The sequence below is a fragment of the Sphaerodactylus townsendi genome, linkage group LG11 (assembly GCF_021028975.2).
Source record: "Sphaerodactylus townsendi isolate TG3544 linkage group LG11, MPM_Stown_v2.3, whole genome shotgun sequence".
In the NCBI taxonomy this organism is placed as follows: Eukaryota; Metazoa; Chordata; class Lepidosauria; order Squamata; family Sphaerodactylidae; genus Sphaerodactylus; species Sphaerodactylus townsendi.
The window spans coordinates 78,008,199-78,027,847 of NC_059435.1; the positions used below are offsets into that span (position 1 = coordinate 78,008,199).

The 19,649-nt window shown below is 55.2% G+C and overlaps 3 protein-coding genes across 4 annotated transcripts in view; 2 read left to right on the forward strand and 1 right to left on the reverse strand.

Moving 5' to 3' along the window:
• The window catches only part of LOC125441169 (gastrula zinc finger protein XlCGF57.1-like), a 264,358-nt gene that overhangs the window by 133,839 nt on the left and 110,870 nt on the right, over nucleotides 1-19,649 (forward strand). The gene's annotated exons all lie outside the window — the stretch shown is intronic.
• LOC125441165 (zinc finger protein 250-like) lies at nucleotides 2,245-16,345 on the reverse strand. 2 transcript variants are annotated; one of them, XM_048511538.1, is made up of 7 exons: nucleotides 16,049-16,345; nucleotides 12,314-12,700; nucleotides 10,045-10,171; nucleotides 8,243-8,356; nucleotides 7,202-7,318; nucleotides 6,114-6,224; nucleotides 2,245-4,896 (listed from the first exon to the last, which is right to left on the reverse strand). In XM_048511538.1, the coding sequence occupies exons 1-7, from the start codon at nucleotides 16,070-16,072 to the stop codon at nucleotides 3,578-3,580; spliced, it is 2,199 nt and encodes a 732-aa protein (XP_048367495.1). In that variant the 5' UTR covers nucleotides 16,073-16,345; the 3' UTR covers nucleotides 2,245-3,577. The 2 variants fall into 2 exon arrangements, with proteins under 2 accessions (XP_048367495.1, XP_048367494.1); XM_048511537.1 differs by having other exon boundaries at nucleotides 6,114-6,227; nucleotides 16,049-16,344.
• KRBA1 (KRAB-A domain containing 1) overlaps nucleotides 17,420-19,649 on the forward strand; it is a 52,772-nt gene continuing 50,542 nt past the window's right edge. Inside the window, exon 1 of the mRNA XM_048511532.1 lies at nucleotides 17,420-17,527. Within this exon, the coding sequence (XP_048367489.1) occupies nucleotides 17,456-17,527 (72 nt within the window). The 5' untranslated portion in view covers nucleotides 17,420-17,455. The remainder of the gene's footprint in view (nucleotides 17,528-19,649) is intronic.

Genomic DNA, 19,649 nt, shown 5'->3' on the forward strand with positions numbered 1-19,649 from the left:
GGTTGGCACTTTGCAATAAATAAGTGGGGTTTGGGTTACAATTTGGACACTCGGTCTCAAAAAGGTTCGCCATCACTGGCCTACATGGACAAAGTCAGCATCCAGATCGGTCACACAGTTTGGTTCCTAATACAGTCAAGCACTGAAGCACAAGTGCATTTGTTCCGATCCTTCCTGACCCCTTTCACCCGGAAGATTTAAGAAAAGCATTTTGGAGGGGATTATAGTACCCACCAGCAGAGGAAAGGGGCTGATTGGCCAAGCTAGACTGGAACCCAGAGCCAGCCTGCTCCAAGGCAGACTCAAAGGAGGCAGCAACAGAATCCACCTGGTTGCCACCCAAAGCTCACAACTTGAACTACTTCAGTGCCTCATCAGTGGCCCAAAACAGATGATCACCCCAATCAGGAGCCGCCCAGGGTGTGTGCCTGGACCCAGCCAGTGTCTGCATAGCCCCAGGAATGACAAGGGAGGCCTTCTCTGGGACCTCTAGGGATGCAGGTGCTTTTGGAGTGAAGGAAAACACCCGTCTGAAACTCCTACTGAACAAATACTTTCTTCCGCACCCACAGACACCCCTCCCGGAGTATCTCACTCACAGGGTGTGCTTTTAACTGTCTGGGAAACCAAATTCTCCTGGTCTCACCTGAGCACCCCCCAGGCCACCTGCCATTCTTTGGAAACATTCTCTGGCCCCCAGAGCTCCCCCACCCCCTTTCGTGGGGACGATGACGCTGATGAACCTGTTTGAGGGCTCCAGAGGTGTCGTTTCTTAAAAACAATCACACAAGAAAGGTATCCGTTATCCACAGGGAATGGTACAAAACATTTATTAATCCACCCTACCCCATTTTTTTTAAAAAAAGCACGAAGGTATCCTAGCAACCTGCTGCCGAGTCCTCCTTCCCAATCAAGGTGTGCTTTGCTGACAAAATGCAGACGCCACTGAGGGTGGGCTGGGGTCAAATCCGCTTCTGCCCCGGCCCATTTTAACCTGACCCTTCTCCTTTGCGACAGCAGTGGCTTCCTATCTGTCTTTGGTTCCGTTTGTTCTTTTGATAGCTGGGAGGACTGGAGATGCACACGGTCAGAGACAGACTCCCACCAGCCTGTAGAGGGTACATTTAGCCAAAGGAGAAACAGATCTGGAAACTTAGAAAGGGTGTACTATGCAGCCCAGTTAACAAGCAGAGACTAAAAGAGAGAGAACAGGTACACCACTACAGTGTACTCGGGAACTGTGCAAATGCCCTGAACTAAGCAACAAGAGGGAAAACCTCAGAAGAGTTTGGATTTATACCCCCCCTTCTCTCCTGTAAGGAAACTCAAAGGGGCTTACAATCTCCTTTCCCTTCCCCCTCCCCCCCTTCCCCGTGTGAGGTGAGTGGGGCTGAGAGAGCTCTGAAGAACTGTGACTAGCCCAAGGTCACCCAGCTGGCATGTATTGGAGTGCACAAGCTAATTTGGTTCACTAGATAAGCCTCCACAGCTCAAGTGGCAGAGTGGGGAATCAAACCTAGTTCTCCAGATTAGAGTGCACCACACCAACGACTGAAGAGACAAGTCAGTTCCAGGGAAGCTGTGGGGCGTGGTGAGAAAGAAAGGGGGTTGGGGCCCAGCATTTCACTGCAATCCTGCCATGGCCCTGGGGCTGCGTTCTAAGGGCCATGGGGTGGCCCATGGGCAGTTTTCCGTTCGAAGAGGCTCCCTGCGCCATTCCTTTGCACTACTTGTCCTCCCACCCCTGCCCTTACACGCTCCTGCTCCACTTTGATGGGAGGCCGTTTCAGGGCCCCCTCTGCCTTCTTGTGCTCTGGCTCCCCAACAGCCTCCTCGTGGCTCGACGAGGCCTGGCTTCCTGTGCTCTGCTCCACAGAAAGATGACAGTTCGGTCAGGTGAGGGGCAGCGGTGGAAAAGATTGCATGCTTCTGCATTAGAGTCCCAAACGAAAGTGAGCGATATCCTTCATTTTTACATGTTGCCTTTGCCAAAACCATTATTTTGGGTATTATTGAACATGGTACTTTGATACAAGAAGAAGGGTTTGGATTTATGTCCCACCTTTCTCTCCTGTATGGAGACTCAAGGTGGCTTACAAACTCCTTTCCCTTCCTCTCCTCACAACAGACACCTTGTGAGGTGGGTGGGGCTGAGAGAGTTCTGAGAGAACTGCGACTAACCCATGGTCACCCAGCAGGAATGCAGGAGTGCGGGAACACATCTGGTTCACCAGATAAGCCTCTGCCACTCAGGTGGAGGAGTGGGGAATCAAACCCAGTTCTCCAGATTAGAATCCACCTGCTCTTAACCTCTACACCACACTGGCTCTCAAGAGTATTTATGCCAAAATGTATTTTGACTTTCAAGTGGATGGGAGGGAGAAGCAGGGCTAGGTAGGCGCTCGGATCCTGGTGGAGCATTCTACAACAAAGAAGGTCCAGCATACATGGCGAAGGAATATACGGCCTTACTATCATCTTTCTGAGGAACAGAGTATAGTCTTGGTTTTTTTCAAAAACCCAAATTCTTCACCATTGTAGCAACACCTTCCACGTGCAGAGTCCTTGGCAATTCTTGCCTGCTTCAGTGCCCGAGGGTCTGCAGCCGAACGGCCCAATTCAAGTCCAGCTGCACCTCAGAGACCCTTGAGATTTTCAGAGCGAGTGTTTGGGAGTTAAAGCTCCCTTTGCCAGACAGGTGTCCAAATCCTGTCTCTAAGATGCTGCTGAACTCCAATTTAGTTATCTCGCTTAATCTGTGCAAAACGACTGTAAGGAGGGCCAGGGAACGACACAGTCTGATGCTCGAACCGCAAGAGCCCCTCGGCTCCCCTGACGAACGGCTGAGCTTCGCTTTCAGCTGGGCTCCCAATGCAGGCCTTTCGCCTCACAAGGCCCCGGCATGGTCTGGCCCTAGGAAGCAAAGCCAGGGAAAGGCCTGAACCGCACTGTCACTCCGGGCTGAGATTTGCCTTAGTGTAGGCGGGAGAATAAACATCACTGGTAGCGCACCCCCACATCTCCCTTGGGGGTTTCAAGAAACGGGCCCTCTCAGTTGCTGACCCACTGGGGGAAAGGAACTGGGTGCCGCTTGTGACTGCAGCAGGCGGAGGAGGAGGAGGGCGGCATTTGCTGGGCCTCCCAGGGCTTGTGTCTTCCTGCCTGGCCTTGCTTGAACGCCCGCTCTCTCTTGGGCCAAGACAAAGCAGGTCCCTCCACCCACCGGGCCCCTGGCCTGCCTGACGTGGGCTTGGACCAACTGAGCCTTGTTTCCCACCTGCTGGCAATCCAGGCTGCACCTCGAGACCGGAAAAGCTTCTGGCATTTGAAGACTACTGAAATGCTTTGAAGAAGAGAGTTAATGGGGTTCCGGGTCTGTGCGGAAGAACTCAGAGACCAGCTGAGCATCCCAAACCTTCCCCTTTGGTTAGCAACAAGGTCAACGCAGACAGTGGAGGTGCCTCAGATGCCGCCGTGCAACCAGGCCGGGGCTGCCCAAAGAGAAGCCTGTCCCTTGTGCCCCCCCCCCCCAAATGCCTGACTGGGTGGGGGAGCAGTGTCCCTCCCTGGCCAGCTTTCAGGTGCCGTTAGCAGGGGTCCCCAGCGGGAAAGGCGTCTTCTCGGCCGTGCTGCTCTGTGCCGGGGGGCCCTGCTCTGTGCCGGGGGGCGGCTGGTCGCCGTGCACGCGCAGGTGCTGCTTGAGTGACTGCTTGTAGCGGAAGCGCTTGCCGCAGTGGGGGCAGGCGTAGGGATTCTCGCCGGTGTGCATGCGCTGGTGCTCCAGCAGGTACTTCCTGCGGGCAAAGGTCTTGAGGCACTCGCTGCAGCGGTGCCGCCTCTCCCCGTTGCTGTGGCTCGCCTGGTGGCTGACAAAGGCCTGGGCGTGGCTGAAGCTCTGCCCGCACTCCTGGCACGAGTACAGCTTGGCCCCGGCCTGGTGGACGCTGCTCTGGTGCTTGACCAGGTGGTGCGCTCGCACGAAGCGTTTGTCGCACTGCCCGCAGCGGTACGGGCGCTCGCCGGTGTGGATGCGGTAGTGGTTGGTCAGCTTGGACTTCTCGGCGAAGCGCTTCTCGCACTCGGGGCACTGGTAGGGCTTCTCGCCGGTGTGTGTCCGGGTGTGGTCGTCCAGGTGCTGCTTGCGGATGAAAGTCTTGTGGCACTGCGGGCACTGGAAGGGCCGAGGTCTTTCGCGGTGGGTCTTGAGATGGACCACCAAGCTGGACTTACGGTTGAAGGCTTTGTGGCACTCGGAGCACTGGTGCGGCCGGTCGGCGTGGATGGCCTGGTGCCGGGTGAGCTGGCCCTGGTGGCTGAAGCCACACCCGCACTCAGGGCACACAAACGCACTTTCGCTTTTCCCCACAGTGTGTGTTTTCTGGTGGATCAGCAAGCTGGTCTTGAGCCGGAAGCTCTTGGGGCAGAGGGAGCAGACGTACGGCCTCCCAGCCGCTGGGGAGAAGGGCTGCTCCCCAAAGCCGCCTTTGTAGTCTCCGCATGCATAGGAGGGGTCTGGGAGCTGCTGGGCGCTGGGTTCGAGTGACGGCAGAACACCTTCCTTGTACATCTCCTCTCCCGTGTGAATCCTCTGATGCAAGGAAAACTGCTGCTCACAAGCAAAGCCCTCTTGGCACTTGAGACAGTGGAAGGGCTCTGCTTTGAGGCAGGCTTCTGGCGGGGCAACTCCTGCACCGCGACACCTTCTGTCACCCTGAGGGGGTTCCTCCGGCCGTTGGGCGAGGGGGGCAGCGGACTGTCTCTCGCCATTCACTTCCGGCTTGGGGACTTGGAAGACGCCCTCCCCGGGCATCCCCGGGAGCAGCCCATGGCTCGGGAGGTGGACTTTTGGACCCGTTTGGAGATTCTGCTCCTCACTCTTGATCATGGTGCTGTCATCTGGCAGGGGCAGAACGCAGAAGAAAGAGCCATGAGAACCCTGTGGCTGGAAGGGGCCCCAAAGACAACACTCAGCTCATTCACTGCTCCCTTTCCGAACTCCAGTCATCTGCCTGGTGGGCCAACATCAAGCTTAAGATCTCCTCCCTGGGTTTCTCTTGGGACCAGCTCCTTATACTTCCCCCCCAGTGATCTGCGCCACCGTATTAAGGAACAGCTATTCGACCAGGAACATCAACTCCTAGTTAGCAAAGCAAGGAGCCTGTTTTCCCCCCTTCACTTTGAAATCATGCCCGGGACCTGCAGGACAGCTGCTTATCTAAATATCTTGCTCAACCCTAAGTCTAGGTGGTTATTCACCAGAGCAAGAACAAACACATTCCCTCTCACCTTCTCCCTGGAGAGATTCATGGCATACCCACAGAAAAAGCGTACATGTCCATATTGCTCAACCTCTGAGGAATCTTTGGAGCATGTTCTGTTAGTCTGCCCGAAATTCATAGATCTCAGACCTAGCTTGTTTTTTTCAACACCGACTTACTTGTGCCCTCCATATTCCAAATTGAACCGCCTCTTGAACAATGAGGATCCCAGGCAGTTGAAAATGGTGGCCAAGTTCCTGCTCGATATTGTAAAATAAGTTTCTGGCTCTCCTTTTATTTATTTATTTTCTTGAAGTTTGTACTGTATGAACTATGAGCAGTTGTTTAACCCCGTCAAACTCAGGATCATATTACTGCACAGTTTTATCTGTATTTTCTCTTGATGCCTAATAAAGGTCTTTGAAGTTGACAGCGCTCAGCCTTCAGCCTGGGACAAGCTCACCAGCACCGCCTGGAAACCTTGCGCCCAGTTGGGGCACAAAAAAAGTTATTGAGGCCATGAGGTTCCAGCCAGTTATTGTTATTATTCTGGGAAAGAGAAACAATCCTCAGTTCCCTTAAAGATAAGACTTTATCCCCTACAATGACCTCTTCGTTGGACACCCCTCCCCCCTTTGGGTTCAGAGCCCACGGCTTGGTGCTGCCACCACCCCAAAGACCTGGTTAGACCTTTGACACATGCGTCTTTCTGTCGAGAAACTAACTGCCATGAAACTACAATGAGAGCAGACGCAGGAGTATTTTTAAGACTGTGATGTGGCTGCCTGTGAACCCACCCAGAGTCGAGAACCATCTGGCACTCCTTTTGGGAGCCCCCCCCCCACTCAAACTCACCGTAGCTGAGAACAGAGGGGGTCTCTCTCTCCAGGTCCCACTTGCCTTTCCCGGGGGGCTCTTCTTGTTTAATCCAGGATAAAAGATCTTCTTTGGAAGTCAAAGACTCTGCTTCTGGGGAAAAGAATCACAGCTGTGTTTATACCAGACCGTTCTGACATTCTCACACAAAGCAGCAGCCTCCAGCCCCCCCTATGCAACGCTTCCCTTTAACAGTTTCCCCCAAAGCGAAAGCACTCTCAGGCTGTGCAGCTGCTCCAAGGTCAGGACTCTGATAAGGTCCAGGTGTTGCCAAGCTAGGCTGAGAAAAACCATTACCACCAGCCTCTAAATCAAGGGTGTCCAACGCTCGCCCTCCAGGTGTTCATGGACAACAATTCCCATCAGCGCTTGCCAGCCATCAGGGCTTTTGGAGGGGCTGGCCGCAGTTTTACTGCCCCCCCCCCCACCTCCCATTGAAGCTACAATCGCAACTGAGGCTGCCTGTGTCCATCTTCTTTCCATCTCGGTTGGGCCTGATTCTCTGATACCACCACAGGCCCTCCCGCTCCCTCCCTTTTGTTTTTGGCCTATAGATTGGGCGCCGATTTTAATGAATGATTTTGCTTAATGGCTCAACAACTTTTGTTGTTCAATTTTTATTTACGGTATGAAATTGCTGCTTAAATTTTAATCTGTTAATAGGTTAAGTTTTATGTAATCACTGTTTGAATAACAGCCATGTTGTGAGCCGCCTTGAGCCCTTCGGGGATGAGGCGGCTTATAAGTCGAATAATAAAATTTTAAAAATAAATAAATTGTAGTCCATGAACACCTGGAGGGTCAGAGTTGGACATCCTTGGTCTAAACAAAGCACGCATAAGCACATGCAAGGGATTCTTTGATGCCTCAGTCTCCTGGACTCCCCTGGGTAAACATGGGAAGATCCAAGGGGGTTAGGGCTTGACAGATAAGCATATCTGCATGAAAAGAGCTGACTGAGATGAGTGGGGTGGGGTGGAATGAAGCAGCTAAGCTGGTGGGAGGGGAGAACAGCAAGAGACAGCAAAGAAGAGCGCCTCTGAGTGTACCCAGGGGACTTTCCTCACCAGGGAATGCGTAATCAGCACACTCTCTTCTGGAGTTCGGGGCGAAGGGCTCTGGGTGAGAGGACGCAGCTTCCAGGCAGGTTTGAACCCCAGCAGCTCTCTGTGGCACCGCAGAGCCTGGAGGGAGAAAAACTCGTTAGGCAGCTGGTGGGCTGCAAAGTGAAAGTCAGATGGAATTTCAGAAATGAGCGATGGGTCAGCGGTGGGATTTGCTCCCTCACCTTCAGGCTCAGCAGGAAGCCATTCCCTGCAAAACTTGCGAACATGGTTCAATGTATGCTGTGTGGATCCAAGCACACTTATTCCAGTGTGCTGACAACTACCACTGGCTAATTTCTCCGCCTGATTACTTTACTGTGCTCCACATGGGGCTGCCCTTGGAAACTGCATTTGGTATAGAATTGGACAAGGAGCAGAAACCATCCCTATGCCAACAGCTGCCAGTGAAGTTTCCAGCTGAAATTCAAGGTGCCAGTTCTCAGTGCTAGACCCTCCAATGACTCGATGTGGGGCATCTTCCTATATGTTCCTCCCCGTCCTTTAGGATCTGGTGAGGATTGGCCTTTCCTGTTTTCCCTGGAATGGAGCAGAGCCTCGCTGCGGCAGCTTTAAGGAGGGCTGCCAGAACTGATGCATCTGTCTATTCAGCGCATTCATATCCCGCCTTTCTGTCCTTGCTTCCTTTCCGCCCCTTCCTCACTGCATTGCTGAGATTTCATTTTGCCACCTTTAGTACTGAGTTTTTGCAGAAAAGCTAGTAACCAGTGTAAACAAAGATGGACAAGGATGCTGATGATGTTCCAGTAGTGCCTCTGTGGCCCATGTGCTTTTTTTAGACTTCGGGGGCTTTTTAGGGGTGGCACCCCGGTAGGGATGGTCATCAGTGCCACCCTCTTGCTGTTTTAAGGAGGGCTGATAAAGCACCACCTGCCGTTGAGTATTTTCACTTCTCATTCTTGGCTGCCTCTAAAGCGCCCTGGAACTGGGAGGCAGTCGTCTTGCCCTGCTCTCTTCACTGCCCGTGTTCCAGATGCTACTCACCTGTTCTAAGCTCTGTGGGGAAGGGCCTTTCCACCAAGAACTCCTGATTCGTGACGTGGGGCACGTCCACTCGCTCCGCTGCGGGGAGGCTGCCGACTTTGCAAATGGCAGAATCTGGTCATGTCGACAGATCAGAAAGGAGGACATTGAACTTGTGCATTGTTGACTGTTATAGAAAACCAGCAAGGGGGACCAGGGCCAACTCCCCACCCCCACCCCCACCCCCACCCCAAGAGGTTCTGTGGAAAGACCCAGTTCTGCACTCTCTTCCTTGACGTCTCTCTGCCTCCCCCCACCTCCCGAAATCCTCTAATCCATAGATGTCAAACTCACGGCCCTCCAGATATTACGGACTACAGTTCCCATCATCCCCTGCCAGCATCAGGCTGGCAGGGGATGATAGGCACTGTAGTCCATAACATCTGGAGGGCTGCGAGTTTGCTACCTGTACTCTAATTGCATGTCAGGATTTATTTATTATTTGATTTAATATACCACCCTATCCACGAAGGGCTCAGGGCGGTGAACAATAGAATATCATATATAAAAACATACATATAAGTTAAAAACAGTTACATTCTAAAACAATGTCCCACAAAACCCATATGCAACCCTCCTAGGAGTAAAATAGTGGGTCCCAATGATGTTGGGGACCCCTGTAGAACAAGGGGGGGCGGGGGCACCCTCAGCGGCTGGTCTCTCCGAAGGGGTCTGTGGAACAACTCATTCTTGCAGTCTCTATGAACTTCTCTGTCCCGCAGGGCCCTGACAGCTGGAGGGAGAGCGTTCCACCGGGCCGGGGCCAGAGCCATAAAGGCCCTGGCCCCAGTGGAGGCCAGCCGCATCATTGAGGGGCCAGGGATCTCCAGTAGATTGGCCTCTGCTGAAATCTAGAGGTTTCGACTCCGGCCATATGGGGTACAAGGGGTCCCTGACAGTACCCAGGGATCCCTCTGTCTCTCCCATCGAGCCTTTGGCGTCCTGCTTAACTGTAACAGTGGAGAGGGATTCTCAGTTTTATTTCATTGTAGGATACAGATGAAGTTGCCAACCTCCAGACAGGGCCTGGCATTCTCCCAGAATTACAACCGATCTCCAGACTTGAGAGATCAGCAGCCCAGGAGGAAATGGCCGCTTTGGGGAGTCAACTCTGTGGCATCACACTCCTCAAACCCCGCCCACACACCTCCAGGGGTTTCCCAATCCAGAGTTGGCAAACCTTGTCACAGAATTTCTAAAAATAAGGGCAGAGCTTTGAGAGCCGGTTTCAGAGTCAGAAGGACAGACACCGGCCTCGACTGTGTCCGCTCCATTTGCAGGCTCCTCCACGACCTTTCCTGAATGTACACACCAGGAACGTTTTTGCACACAAAGGGCTCAGAGGCCTTTGCCTCACCCCACAGGGACTGAGAACCAAACCAGGTGCATGCTGGGAACTCAGCGATTGCTTTTATGTCAGCAGACCCAGGAATTGGAGTTGGGAAGAACGGCTGGAAACCTCGTCGGCCTCTCAGGTGCTGCTGGACTCAGGCCTTGCTCTTCTGACAGCTGGATAGCTCTCTTCTGGTGCTTTGGATGTTCATGGCCAGGCTCAGCTGAACATCAGTTGTTTGGCCTACTACACCAGCCACACCGAGACCAGAACTGGCTGCTCCAATGGCTCAAATCTTTCCCCTTCCAGAGCTCTGCCTCTTCCCACGCACATACAGGGTGGTGTTCCAGCCTCCACCCCAAAGGATGCTACCTAAACCCCCCCAGCCCCGCCCAGAGTAGGGTCACCAGCGCCGCTCCCAGCTCCTCACCCAGAGAGACCAATGGCTCATAGTGCCCTTTGGTGATGTTCCTGTAGAGCTCCTTCTGCCACTCCTCCAGACGGGCCCACTCCTGTGCAGAGAAGCTGGCCGCGTTGTCTTCAAAAGTCACGGGGACCTGGAAGCACAGGCAGGCCTCAGAAACAGGGAACAGGCAAAGGAGAGAGCAGAGAAATAAATGGACCGAAGACGCAGACTGGTTTAGATGGAGGCCTTCTCCTTCCCCTCTCTCTGCCTGTCTCCTGTGCTTCCTCCTGGGGATGGAGGGGGAAATATCTCATTTCCCCTACCTACTATCTGCTATTGCAGCAGCTCTACTAGGCTGAGGGGGAACGCCCCAGGGCCAAGTGGGGATTCGAATGCAGCCCTACAACCATGACAGCACACTGGCAGGAAGTGAGAACTGTGCTCATGGGATGGTTGCTGCTGTTTCCAGGGAGCTGGTAGGCTCCAAGGCAGCCACAGTAGTCCACAACCGAGCCAACAGCCACGATCTGCCTTATACTCTCTTCGTCCATCACGATCACACTGGCACCCACCCTCCAGGATCTCAGGCTGAGGACTTTCCCATCACCTGCGGTCTGGTCCTTTTAGCTGGAGATGCTGCTGGCAATTGAGCCTGGGACCTTCTGCGTGCAAAGAAGCAGCTCCATCACTCAGCCCTACTGGATTAGACCGAAGGTCCACCCAGAGGCATTCCTCCCATTGGGCAAACTGGGCAGTTGCCCAGGGTGGGGGGCGCAAAAACTGCAGGCTCGTTTGTGGGATTTTTTGTGTTTTCAGTGTTTTTCCGTTTTTGGGCTGCAGAAGGTGCAGTTTTTAGGCTAGCAGCACCACTATTTCAGGGATTTTTCAGGAGACTCTCCTGATGATATCACCCAGGTTTGGTGAGGTTAGGTTTAGGGCAGAGGTCTTCAAACTATGGCCCTCCAGATGTTCAGGAACTACAATTCCCATCAGCCTCTGCCAGCATGGCCAAGTAGCAGGGCTGATGGGAATTGTAGTTCCTGAACATCTGGAGGGCCATAGTTTGAAGACCCCTGGTTTAGGGAGTCCAAAGTTATGGACTCCCAAAGGGAGTGTCCCCATCCCCCATTGTTTCCAATGGGAGCTAACTGGAGATGGGGGCTATACCTTTGAGGGTCCATAACTTTGGACCCCTTGAACCAAACTTCAAACCGGGGTGGTATCATCAGTAGGGTCTCACAAAGATACTCTGAAATTTTGGTGCTGCTATCTTAATAATTGCACCCCTGACAGCAGGCACCCCCTAAATTTCCCCAGATTTTCCTTTTAAATCCATCCCCTTCCTGCCAATGCTTGTTTTCTTTCTTTCTTTTATTCTCTCAATGCCTAATAAGGGTTATTACATACATATTAAATCCACCTCCTTCTGCAAGGGATTTAAAGGGAGAATCTGAGGTCCCCAGTTTAAACATTGAAAGTGATGCTGTTTCAGGGTGGGGGATAATCCACCCCAAAACAGCATCACTTTCAATGTTGTTTAAACTGGGACCCCAAGATTCTCCCTTTAAGGTGGATTTAAAAGGAGAATCTGGGCTCCCTAGTTGAAACACCATTGAAAATGATGCTGTTTAGTGGATTCCAGCATCACTTGTTTAAACTAGGGAGCCCAGATTCTCCTTTTAAATCCACCTTAAAGGGAGAATCTGGGGTCCCCAGTTTAAATAACATTGAAAGTGATGCTGTTTTCCCCAATTGGGGGGACTGGATACAACACCATAAAATGTTTTCATAGCAGTAACAAAACATTTTGAAAGCATTTTGAAAATGTTTTCAAAAAACTATTTCTGCTGTGTGGCATGGCCCATTGTTGTGTTCAGATTTGTGAGTTGGGGCATGTTCTATAATGTGATGGTGACTTTGAAACGACCTGGTGGAAAAAATCATTGTTTGGTCACGGTGGGAGAGGGGGGGGGGGGGGGGTATGTATCAAACTCTGTTTTGCCTTCCAGGTCTCCAGTTTTCTTGCTCCAGGGCACGCCACTGTCTTACACCAGCATCCTCAGAGCCATGCTGGCCAGCCAGATGTCTCTTGGCCCCCCCACAAAGAGCAGGAAAGCTACAGCTACCCCTCACTGGTTCTTCCCTGGTGGGGGTGGGGGTGGCAAGGGACTGGTGCTCCTGAGCCTAGACATTCTACCTGATTTCCTCCTCACCTGAGTCTTTGGGACCACTGAGGTTAAAGGCCAAAGGAAAGGGTCTGCAGGCCAAGGGCAGTCTTCCCGTGTCGATTTACCTTGGGGATCTCTCCCCTCGGGCCCAGGGGCAGCCTCAGGATCCAGAAGTTCCGGTTCTTGAGCAGGTTCTCCATGTTCTCCAGCCTCCTCTGCAGCAGCCCGTACTCCTGGATCAGGGTCCCCAGGGCGGCCACGTGGTTGCTGAACTCCAGCTCGGTCTTCTCACACTCAAAGATCTTCTTTTCGGCCGTGGCCGTCCTCCCTTCCAGGTTCAGCAGCCGCGTGGCGTAGGAATCCACCTTCCTCTCCACCGCCTGGATGGCAGCCACCACCGTCCAAAGGGAGATCTCGGCTGTTGGGTAGATCTCCCTTTCGGCAGCCTGCTCAAAGAGGGCAGGGGGCTGAAAGGACGCCAGGTGCTGGGGCTCCACGTCCCACTCCCAAGCCTGTGGGCAAGAAGGGGGTCAAGGAAGAGGCTGCGGACCTTGCAGGACAGCTGCGCTGACAGAAGCCCCCAATTCAGTAGGAAGAAAGAAGGCCCTGGTGTGATACTCTGGTTTGCACCAGCTGCTGTCCACCTGGCTTGGCTCACTTGACCACGCAGCATCAGTGCTACAGAACCAGGTCAATGCAGCCGCCCAAAAACAACATTCTGTATTCCTTCAATTTAGTTCTGCCCAGAAGGTGGGACCCTAACTTGACTCAGCCAATCTAGCCGCCTGGATCTAGGCTACAGTAACACCCAAACTAGACTACTGTAATGAATTCTACATGGATCTCCCCTTGAAGTCAACTGAGGCAGACTGTCCTTGACCTGTCGTTTCATACCATAACCCTTTACTTTCGGAACACTTCTTCCTTAGTTTATTTAGCCTGCTTTATAGCACTTCTGTTGATCTTCACCAATCCTGTGTGAGAGGTTACTAGAACCTCCGACCTCTCTCACCAATCCTTGCACCTCCTAGAGCTGTTCAAGTCCTTGACATCGGGAATTATGCCCGGCTTTGCTTAGTTCCTTCCACTTTCCCTTCCACTTCTGTACTTTTCTGTGTACTAATGAGGGAAATTATTTTCCGACTGCTAACTGTATCTGAGGAAATGAGTGCTGACTCGTATAAGCTCATGTTGGAATAACTGAGCTAGATTCGAGTCCAGTAGTATCTTAGGTCGATTCCGCACTTGGATTATCAACCTAAGTTCAAGCTGCATTCTACCTAAGTGCTCCGCACAACTACTGGGATTGACGTGGTTTTGTACCAGCTTTGCCCCGTGTAACGGTCAAATTTCCAACTCCAGTTGGGAACTACTACTTTTTCAGGGAACCACGCTCGAACTCAGCTCGATTCCAGTAAAGTGCGGAATCTCTGGTGCCAGGAGTCCCCCATTCAGCCAATCACAGCTGAGTGTTTCGGGCATGCATACAGCTGGCCAATCAAAAAACGCCACCTTCATCCCTCCATTCCTGTGGCAGTTTTTTTTATAACATGTGTGGGGATAGACGGAACATGGCTGTAGAACAATAGCCAATCAGAACGGAGCGGCAAAGAGGCACAGGATGATTCCGCCCTCTGAGCTGAGATCAAGCTGGTTGCAGTGGGGAACAACAATGGCTTCAACCTAGGTTAGTACCCTTCTCAGGGAACTGGGTCGAACCTATTTTACTCATGTGTGGAATCGCCCTTAGAAAGCAACAAGATGGGGATGTGGGGAGGGGGGCATATAAGCTCTCAAAAGCCCCTTGGTCAGATGCTGGTGTGTCTGATGAACGGGGTTTTGACTCTTGAAAACTTACAGCCCAAAAACCATGTGGGTCACCACAGGGCCACTGGACCTGAATCTAGCTATTCTACTGCAGATCAGCATGGATGCCCTCTGAAACTAGCTGGAATAAATGATAGTCTTTACGAAGTCACAGGAATCATTTTACTACAGTAGACCAACAAGACGTCCCCCTCTGGAATCATTACAGAGAATGCAAAGAGCTAAACCAAGACCCAGGCAACACACAACTTCAACCTTTGCTACAGTTTGAAAGCTGCCATTGCCTGAGCCCCTCAGAGGATCCAGAGTGGCATCATTCTTTCCTCTTGTGTTAACACTCTCTATGCTTTGTACTAGATGCTGGGATGGAAGCCAGAAACTGAATTTAGATGGAAAGGATAACTATTTAGATAGGCTCACACATTCATGAAACTGCGGGGTGATGTAATTGTGGGCTAGAGGCAAGTTAGTTATGGGCCGTGACTGATTGTGCCCTGCAAAAGGTTTGGCACTGAAACAGGCAGGCTTCCCAGGTCAGCCCCACCCCCCCACCCCCATTCAGGAAGCAACACAAGCATGTCTGGCTTGTGCTGGTGACCTGGGGCATGCTCAAATCAGTTTGTGGCTCTGTATTGTCAAAGGCTTTCGCAGCTGGAATCACTAGGGTGTTGTGGGTTTTCCAGGTTGTATGGCCGTGTTCCAGTAGCATTTTCTCCTAAGGAGAAAATACTACTGGAACACGGCCATACAACCCGGAAAACCCACAACACACCAGTTTGTGGCTCTGTTTCTACTGTCTGTTGGAGCAGGCAGCATGCGCTGACATTGTGTGAGTTTGACTTCACAAGCTGGTTCTCTCTGAATGAAATGGTGTGTTATGAATTTTAAACTCCTTTGAGTATTAGAGTACAGCAAGAACTTTCTTGAACAAGACAGCATGGCGGATTCAGGGCTGGGTGTTCTCTGGGCTTCAAAGGAAAAAGAAGGCACCGCCTGCCCTAGTGAATTAACTTATTTCTGTGCCAAGAAATGTGACATTCTGAATCCTTGGCCAGTGATAGAGATAAAGCCAAGCCAGGAGGGCAACGAAGCCCCCTCCCAGGACAAACCAGGCACTGCATTTAGCCACCTCTCCAGCTGCTGAAATTCCAGCCAGTTGTGCTGACACACGAGGCCGTCTGAGGGAGAAAAAGCAGAAACTTTCCAGATGCCCAAGACCCAATTCCTTGCCTGTGTGTGGGGGTGTTTCTGCCTCTGTCCCCTTTAATGTCCCGACGTCTACTGAGGCCAGGCTGCCGACCCAAAATCTTGTGCACAAGTGTGACAGTCTTAACCTGGGGTTGCCAACTCTGGGCTGGGACGTTCCTGGAGATGTGGGGGTGGAAGGCAGAGTTTGGGGAGGGAGGGACCTCACTTGGACACAGCGGCAGAGATCCCACCGTCCGATGCAGCCCTTTCCTCCAGGACAACTGATCTCTGTGGTCTGCAGAGCAGCTGCAACTCTGGAGGTCCTGCTCTCTCAACAAGATGCAGCCCAAGGGCCCGGGGCGGCGTTTATCCTGCCGCTCCAGGGCCTTGAGGTTCCACCCAGTGGAAGACTTACCCGAGAGGGGCACTCTGCACGTGCCCAGAGACCCCCTTTTCTTCTGCAGGCCTCAAGCCAGAGCTGAGGCAGGGTAGCAGTCGGTGTATGAGATCAAAGCCTTTTTTTGCCGCCCCCCAATTCCGCCCCCCCATCCCCGCCCCAAATCAAGCAGCAGCCAAGGAGGGCCTCTTTGTCTCCCACTCCAGAATAAGCAGGCTAAACCTCCGCTGCCCCCCCCAATTCCAGTCGCCCCCCCCCACCCCTCACCTGTCCAGGCCTAGAGCCCCCCCTTGCGCCCCCCCGGCTGCAGCCAGAGCCCTTTGCCCCCTCCTCCTCCTGCCCCCTCTACAAGTGGCGCCCCTCCTCCCCCCGCTCTGTTGGCAAGGGCCTCAGTCACGGGCGCCCTCCTCTTCCGCCCTCCCCGGGCAGGGCAGGGTTAACCCCTCACCTGGGCAGGAGTCCACTCAGCCATGGCCGGTGCCCGCTAGGCGAAGCTACTGCGCATGTGCGCCGGGAGCGGTTCCAGCGCAGGCAAGGAGCGCCCTCCCAGCTCTCCCGCAGCCTGGCTTGGCCTCGAAGCTCTCGATTACGCATGCGCATGACCGCCGCCCAACCCGGCCGGCTAGCGCCCCCTGCCGGTGGGAGGATCTGGGAATCTCTGGAGCCGCAGAAAATGAACTTTGCGCCCTCTTGGACACGGCATCCCTCCCTTCAAATGTCTACCCGTGGGAACCACCTTCGCTTCTCCAGACTAACCCCGCCCCCCAGCTCCCTAAGCCTCTCCTCATATGGGCATGGACCCCAGAGCTTTTATCTTTTTGGCTGCCCTCCTCTGGACCCGTTCCAGCTTGTCCACCCTGCAGGGCTCCACCTGCTCTCCTGTGTTAAAGGTTAGCGAAGAGTGATGTGACTGTGTGACTGGGATGTGTCTGCCTGCATCACGTCTGAACTGTGACAGACAGTCCCTTGGCGCCGGCTTTGAGCCAGACAGTCGCCTATTTGGGCAGCAGCTCAACATACCCGGGTCTTCTTCCCTCTCTCTGGTGCGGCGCCAGGGCCCGAGCCTGGACCACCGAAACCTGGTGGCTCAAGGAGAGCCCTGTCTGGGAAGGGGAGCCCCTCTTCGGCCTCTGCGCCCTCCTGCTCTTGGGCCACCACCAGCCGGGATGCGGGGCTAGAAGGAGCCTCCCTGGTCCGATCCAGCCGGCCTTTTCTTGGGTCCTTCCAGTTTCCCTGAACGGGCCAGGGGGGCGCTTCTGGTCTTTGCAGGCAGAACCCCCTTGCCCAGCTGGGGGGGGGGGCGCCCGGTGCCCTCGAGTGGCCCTGAGGCGCCCCGGCTGATTGTCCCCCACCTTCGGGCTCAGTGGGGCAGGGGTCGACTCGGGGTCAAGAAGGGGGAAGCCACCTCTGGCAGCAGGTCCATGTCCATCCCCGGGCGCCTTGGGGGCCCTGGCAGCAGCCCCCCCCCCCGCCCCCCGGCACCCCTTCTTCTCCTTTGGGGAATGCCCCGCCTCCCCGCTGGCTGCTGGGCTGGCCTTGGAAAGCCCCGGCGCTGGGAGCCCTCGCCCCGGCCCGGGAAGGGTGCCCGGCCGGCAGCAGCCCCCGCCCCTCAGCGCCCTGCCCGGCTGGCTGCTCCGGCTGTGCAGTCCGGGCGGGAGGGGGGGGCTGAGCGCGGGCGCGGGGGCTGCCGGGAGAGGTAGTTCCGGGCGGGCGGCGGGGCGCGGGGGCGCGGGGCGGCGGGACTCCAGCTCCCAGCAGCCCCCGCCCCGCCAGCCCCGCCTACTCAGCTGGCCGGCTGGAGCCATTGGACGGCGGGCGCGCTGCAGGCGGCCGGGCGCGGCGCGGCGGGGCGAGGATGGTTCCCCTGCCGGGAGGCGAGCGGGCGGCGGGAGGCCAGCCGGCGGCGGCGGCGGCGGCGGCGGCCCAGGTGAGGGCAGCGGAGGCGCGTCGGAGCGCGCCGTCGCGTGTCTGGCGGCTGCTGCAGGGCTTCCGAGGGCGAGGAGGGTCCCGGCTGGCGCGCAGCCGGGAGGGGGGAGGGAGCTCCGGCGCGGGGATGCGGGCTGCCCGCCTGGGGTCGGAGGCCGGCGCCTGTGCCTGGGACCGCGGTGTCCATCCCGGAGCCCTCCCGCCTGTCGAAGGGAGTCGGGGGGAATAAAGGCAAGAAATCCTCCCAGGGCAGGAGCAGTCTATCTTGGGGCGGGGGCGCCCCTGCGGCTGGGGGACAAGGCCTCGTGGCTGGCCCCGCTCCCAGGCAGGGATTCCCCGCTGGGAAGAGGCTGTCCACTGCGGGGGCCCCAGAAGGAGGGGCAACAGAGAGGCGGGGGGTGGGTGGGATGCCCGGCTTGGGAGGTGGGTCTGGTGGCAGAGCAGCCGCTTGGCAGGCCGAGGGTGCCCGGTTCTGTCCTGGACAGCATCTCCTGTCCCCGGAGAGCAGAGCTGCAAGGCTGACTCGGCAGTCCTGCCCCCGGCCCCCGGACCAGGGCCTGATTTCGTAGAGGGACCACAGATTCAGGGTACCAGGAGTGGGGGTCTCTCTCTGGGGCTGCACCAGGGGTCAGAGGTAGGTTGACAGCCTTTATTGGCAGCTGCCAGGCAGAAGGCCGAAGCTCCACAACTGGGCAAGATCTCTCAGTCTAGGACCAGGCCTGCAGCCCACTGCTCCACATTTTGATTGCATCGCCGCTTGCCCACCGGCGACGTATTCTGCATGTCATCCCTCCTGCATACCTTTGCCAGGCGTTGCATGGGAGCGGGGTGCAGTCTAGCCCAGCGATTGGATCTGGCCCCTTGAGGGGGCTTATCAGGCCCATAAGCCAGCTGAGACAACCCCCACCCCTCTCCCAAGGCAGCCCCCAACCCCCCCCCCCCCGTGCATGGGGTGTTCCAGTTCAGGTACAACCCCTTCTCTCCCCCCCCCAGTTCCCCCCATGCCGTTCTAGGGCCAGTCAAAGCAGCCCCTCCCACTCCCAGTCTCGTGTGTGTCATCACGCTCAGCCCTTGTGACAATTGAGCTTGTTCCCCCTCCCCTTCCCCTGGGGTAGCTTCTACTGGGGTTGGGTATGAAGTGCTAGATGCGGTTGTGAGTTCGGCCCCTCCCTGCTTCTTGAAGTTTGGATGCTGGTGATTATTGCGACCCACTGGCCTCCCCAGCCCCCTGATCTCGCCTTCCCCGACGGCTACTGCCCAGACAGCTCCTCCGCCCTCGCTGAAGGCGGCAAGAAGCTTGATTCTGTTCCGTGTCACCACTGCAGCCCACAGTGGGGCAGCAACATCAACCCATGCCTTTCGGTGTGGGGCAGTGTGGGATGGAGCATGGCTCAGTGGAAGAGCCCCCTCCACTTGGCACGCAGAAAGTCCCAGGTTCAATACCCAGGCAGGGGACGAGGGAAAAGCCCTTTGCATGCTGGAGAGCCACGGCCAGTCTGAGCAGACAACGTGGACCTCGATCTGGTTTCCAGGCGAAGGCAGGCTTGCAGGATCAGGTTCAGAATCTCAGGGCTCTCCAGATGTTCATGGACTACAATTCCCATCAGCCCCTGCCAGCACGGCCAATTGGCCATGCTGGCAGGGGCTGATGGGATTTGAAGTCCGCTGACATCTGGAGAGCCACAGGTTGCAGACCCCTGGAGTAGATCATACACACCTCTGTTCATAGTGGGCCTCTGCTTCCCAAGCTGTGTTCAGCATGTGCACCTGGTAACCTGGTTGTGGGGATGGTTGCCTGAAGTGTTGTTCTGCACAGAGCCCCGCGGGGTGGGGGGGGGGGGAGGCAACAGCTCATGCCCACTCAGCAAACTCCTGGTGGCAAGAGGGGTCTTCTGTTCCCCTCCCTTTGGAGTAGAGGGTGTCTGTTCCTGGCTGTGCTGTTCAATGAGTGGGGTGTGTCAGAGGGAGGGGACAGGGTTTCTCCGCATAAAACCTCCTGGAAGGCCCAGCGCTGCCTGTGGGGAGCCATGCAGTGAATCAGCAGGATTTCCTTGGCTGGGGAGCTGCATCTCTAATGGCACCTCAGCAGAGACCAATCTGCTGGTGATCCCCACCAGTTTGAA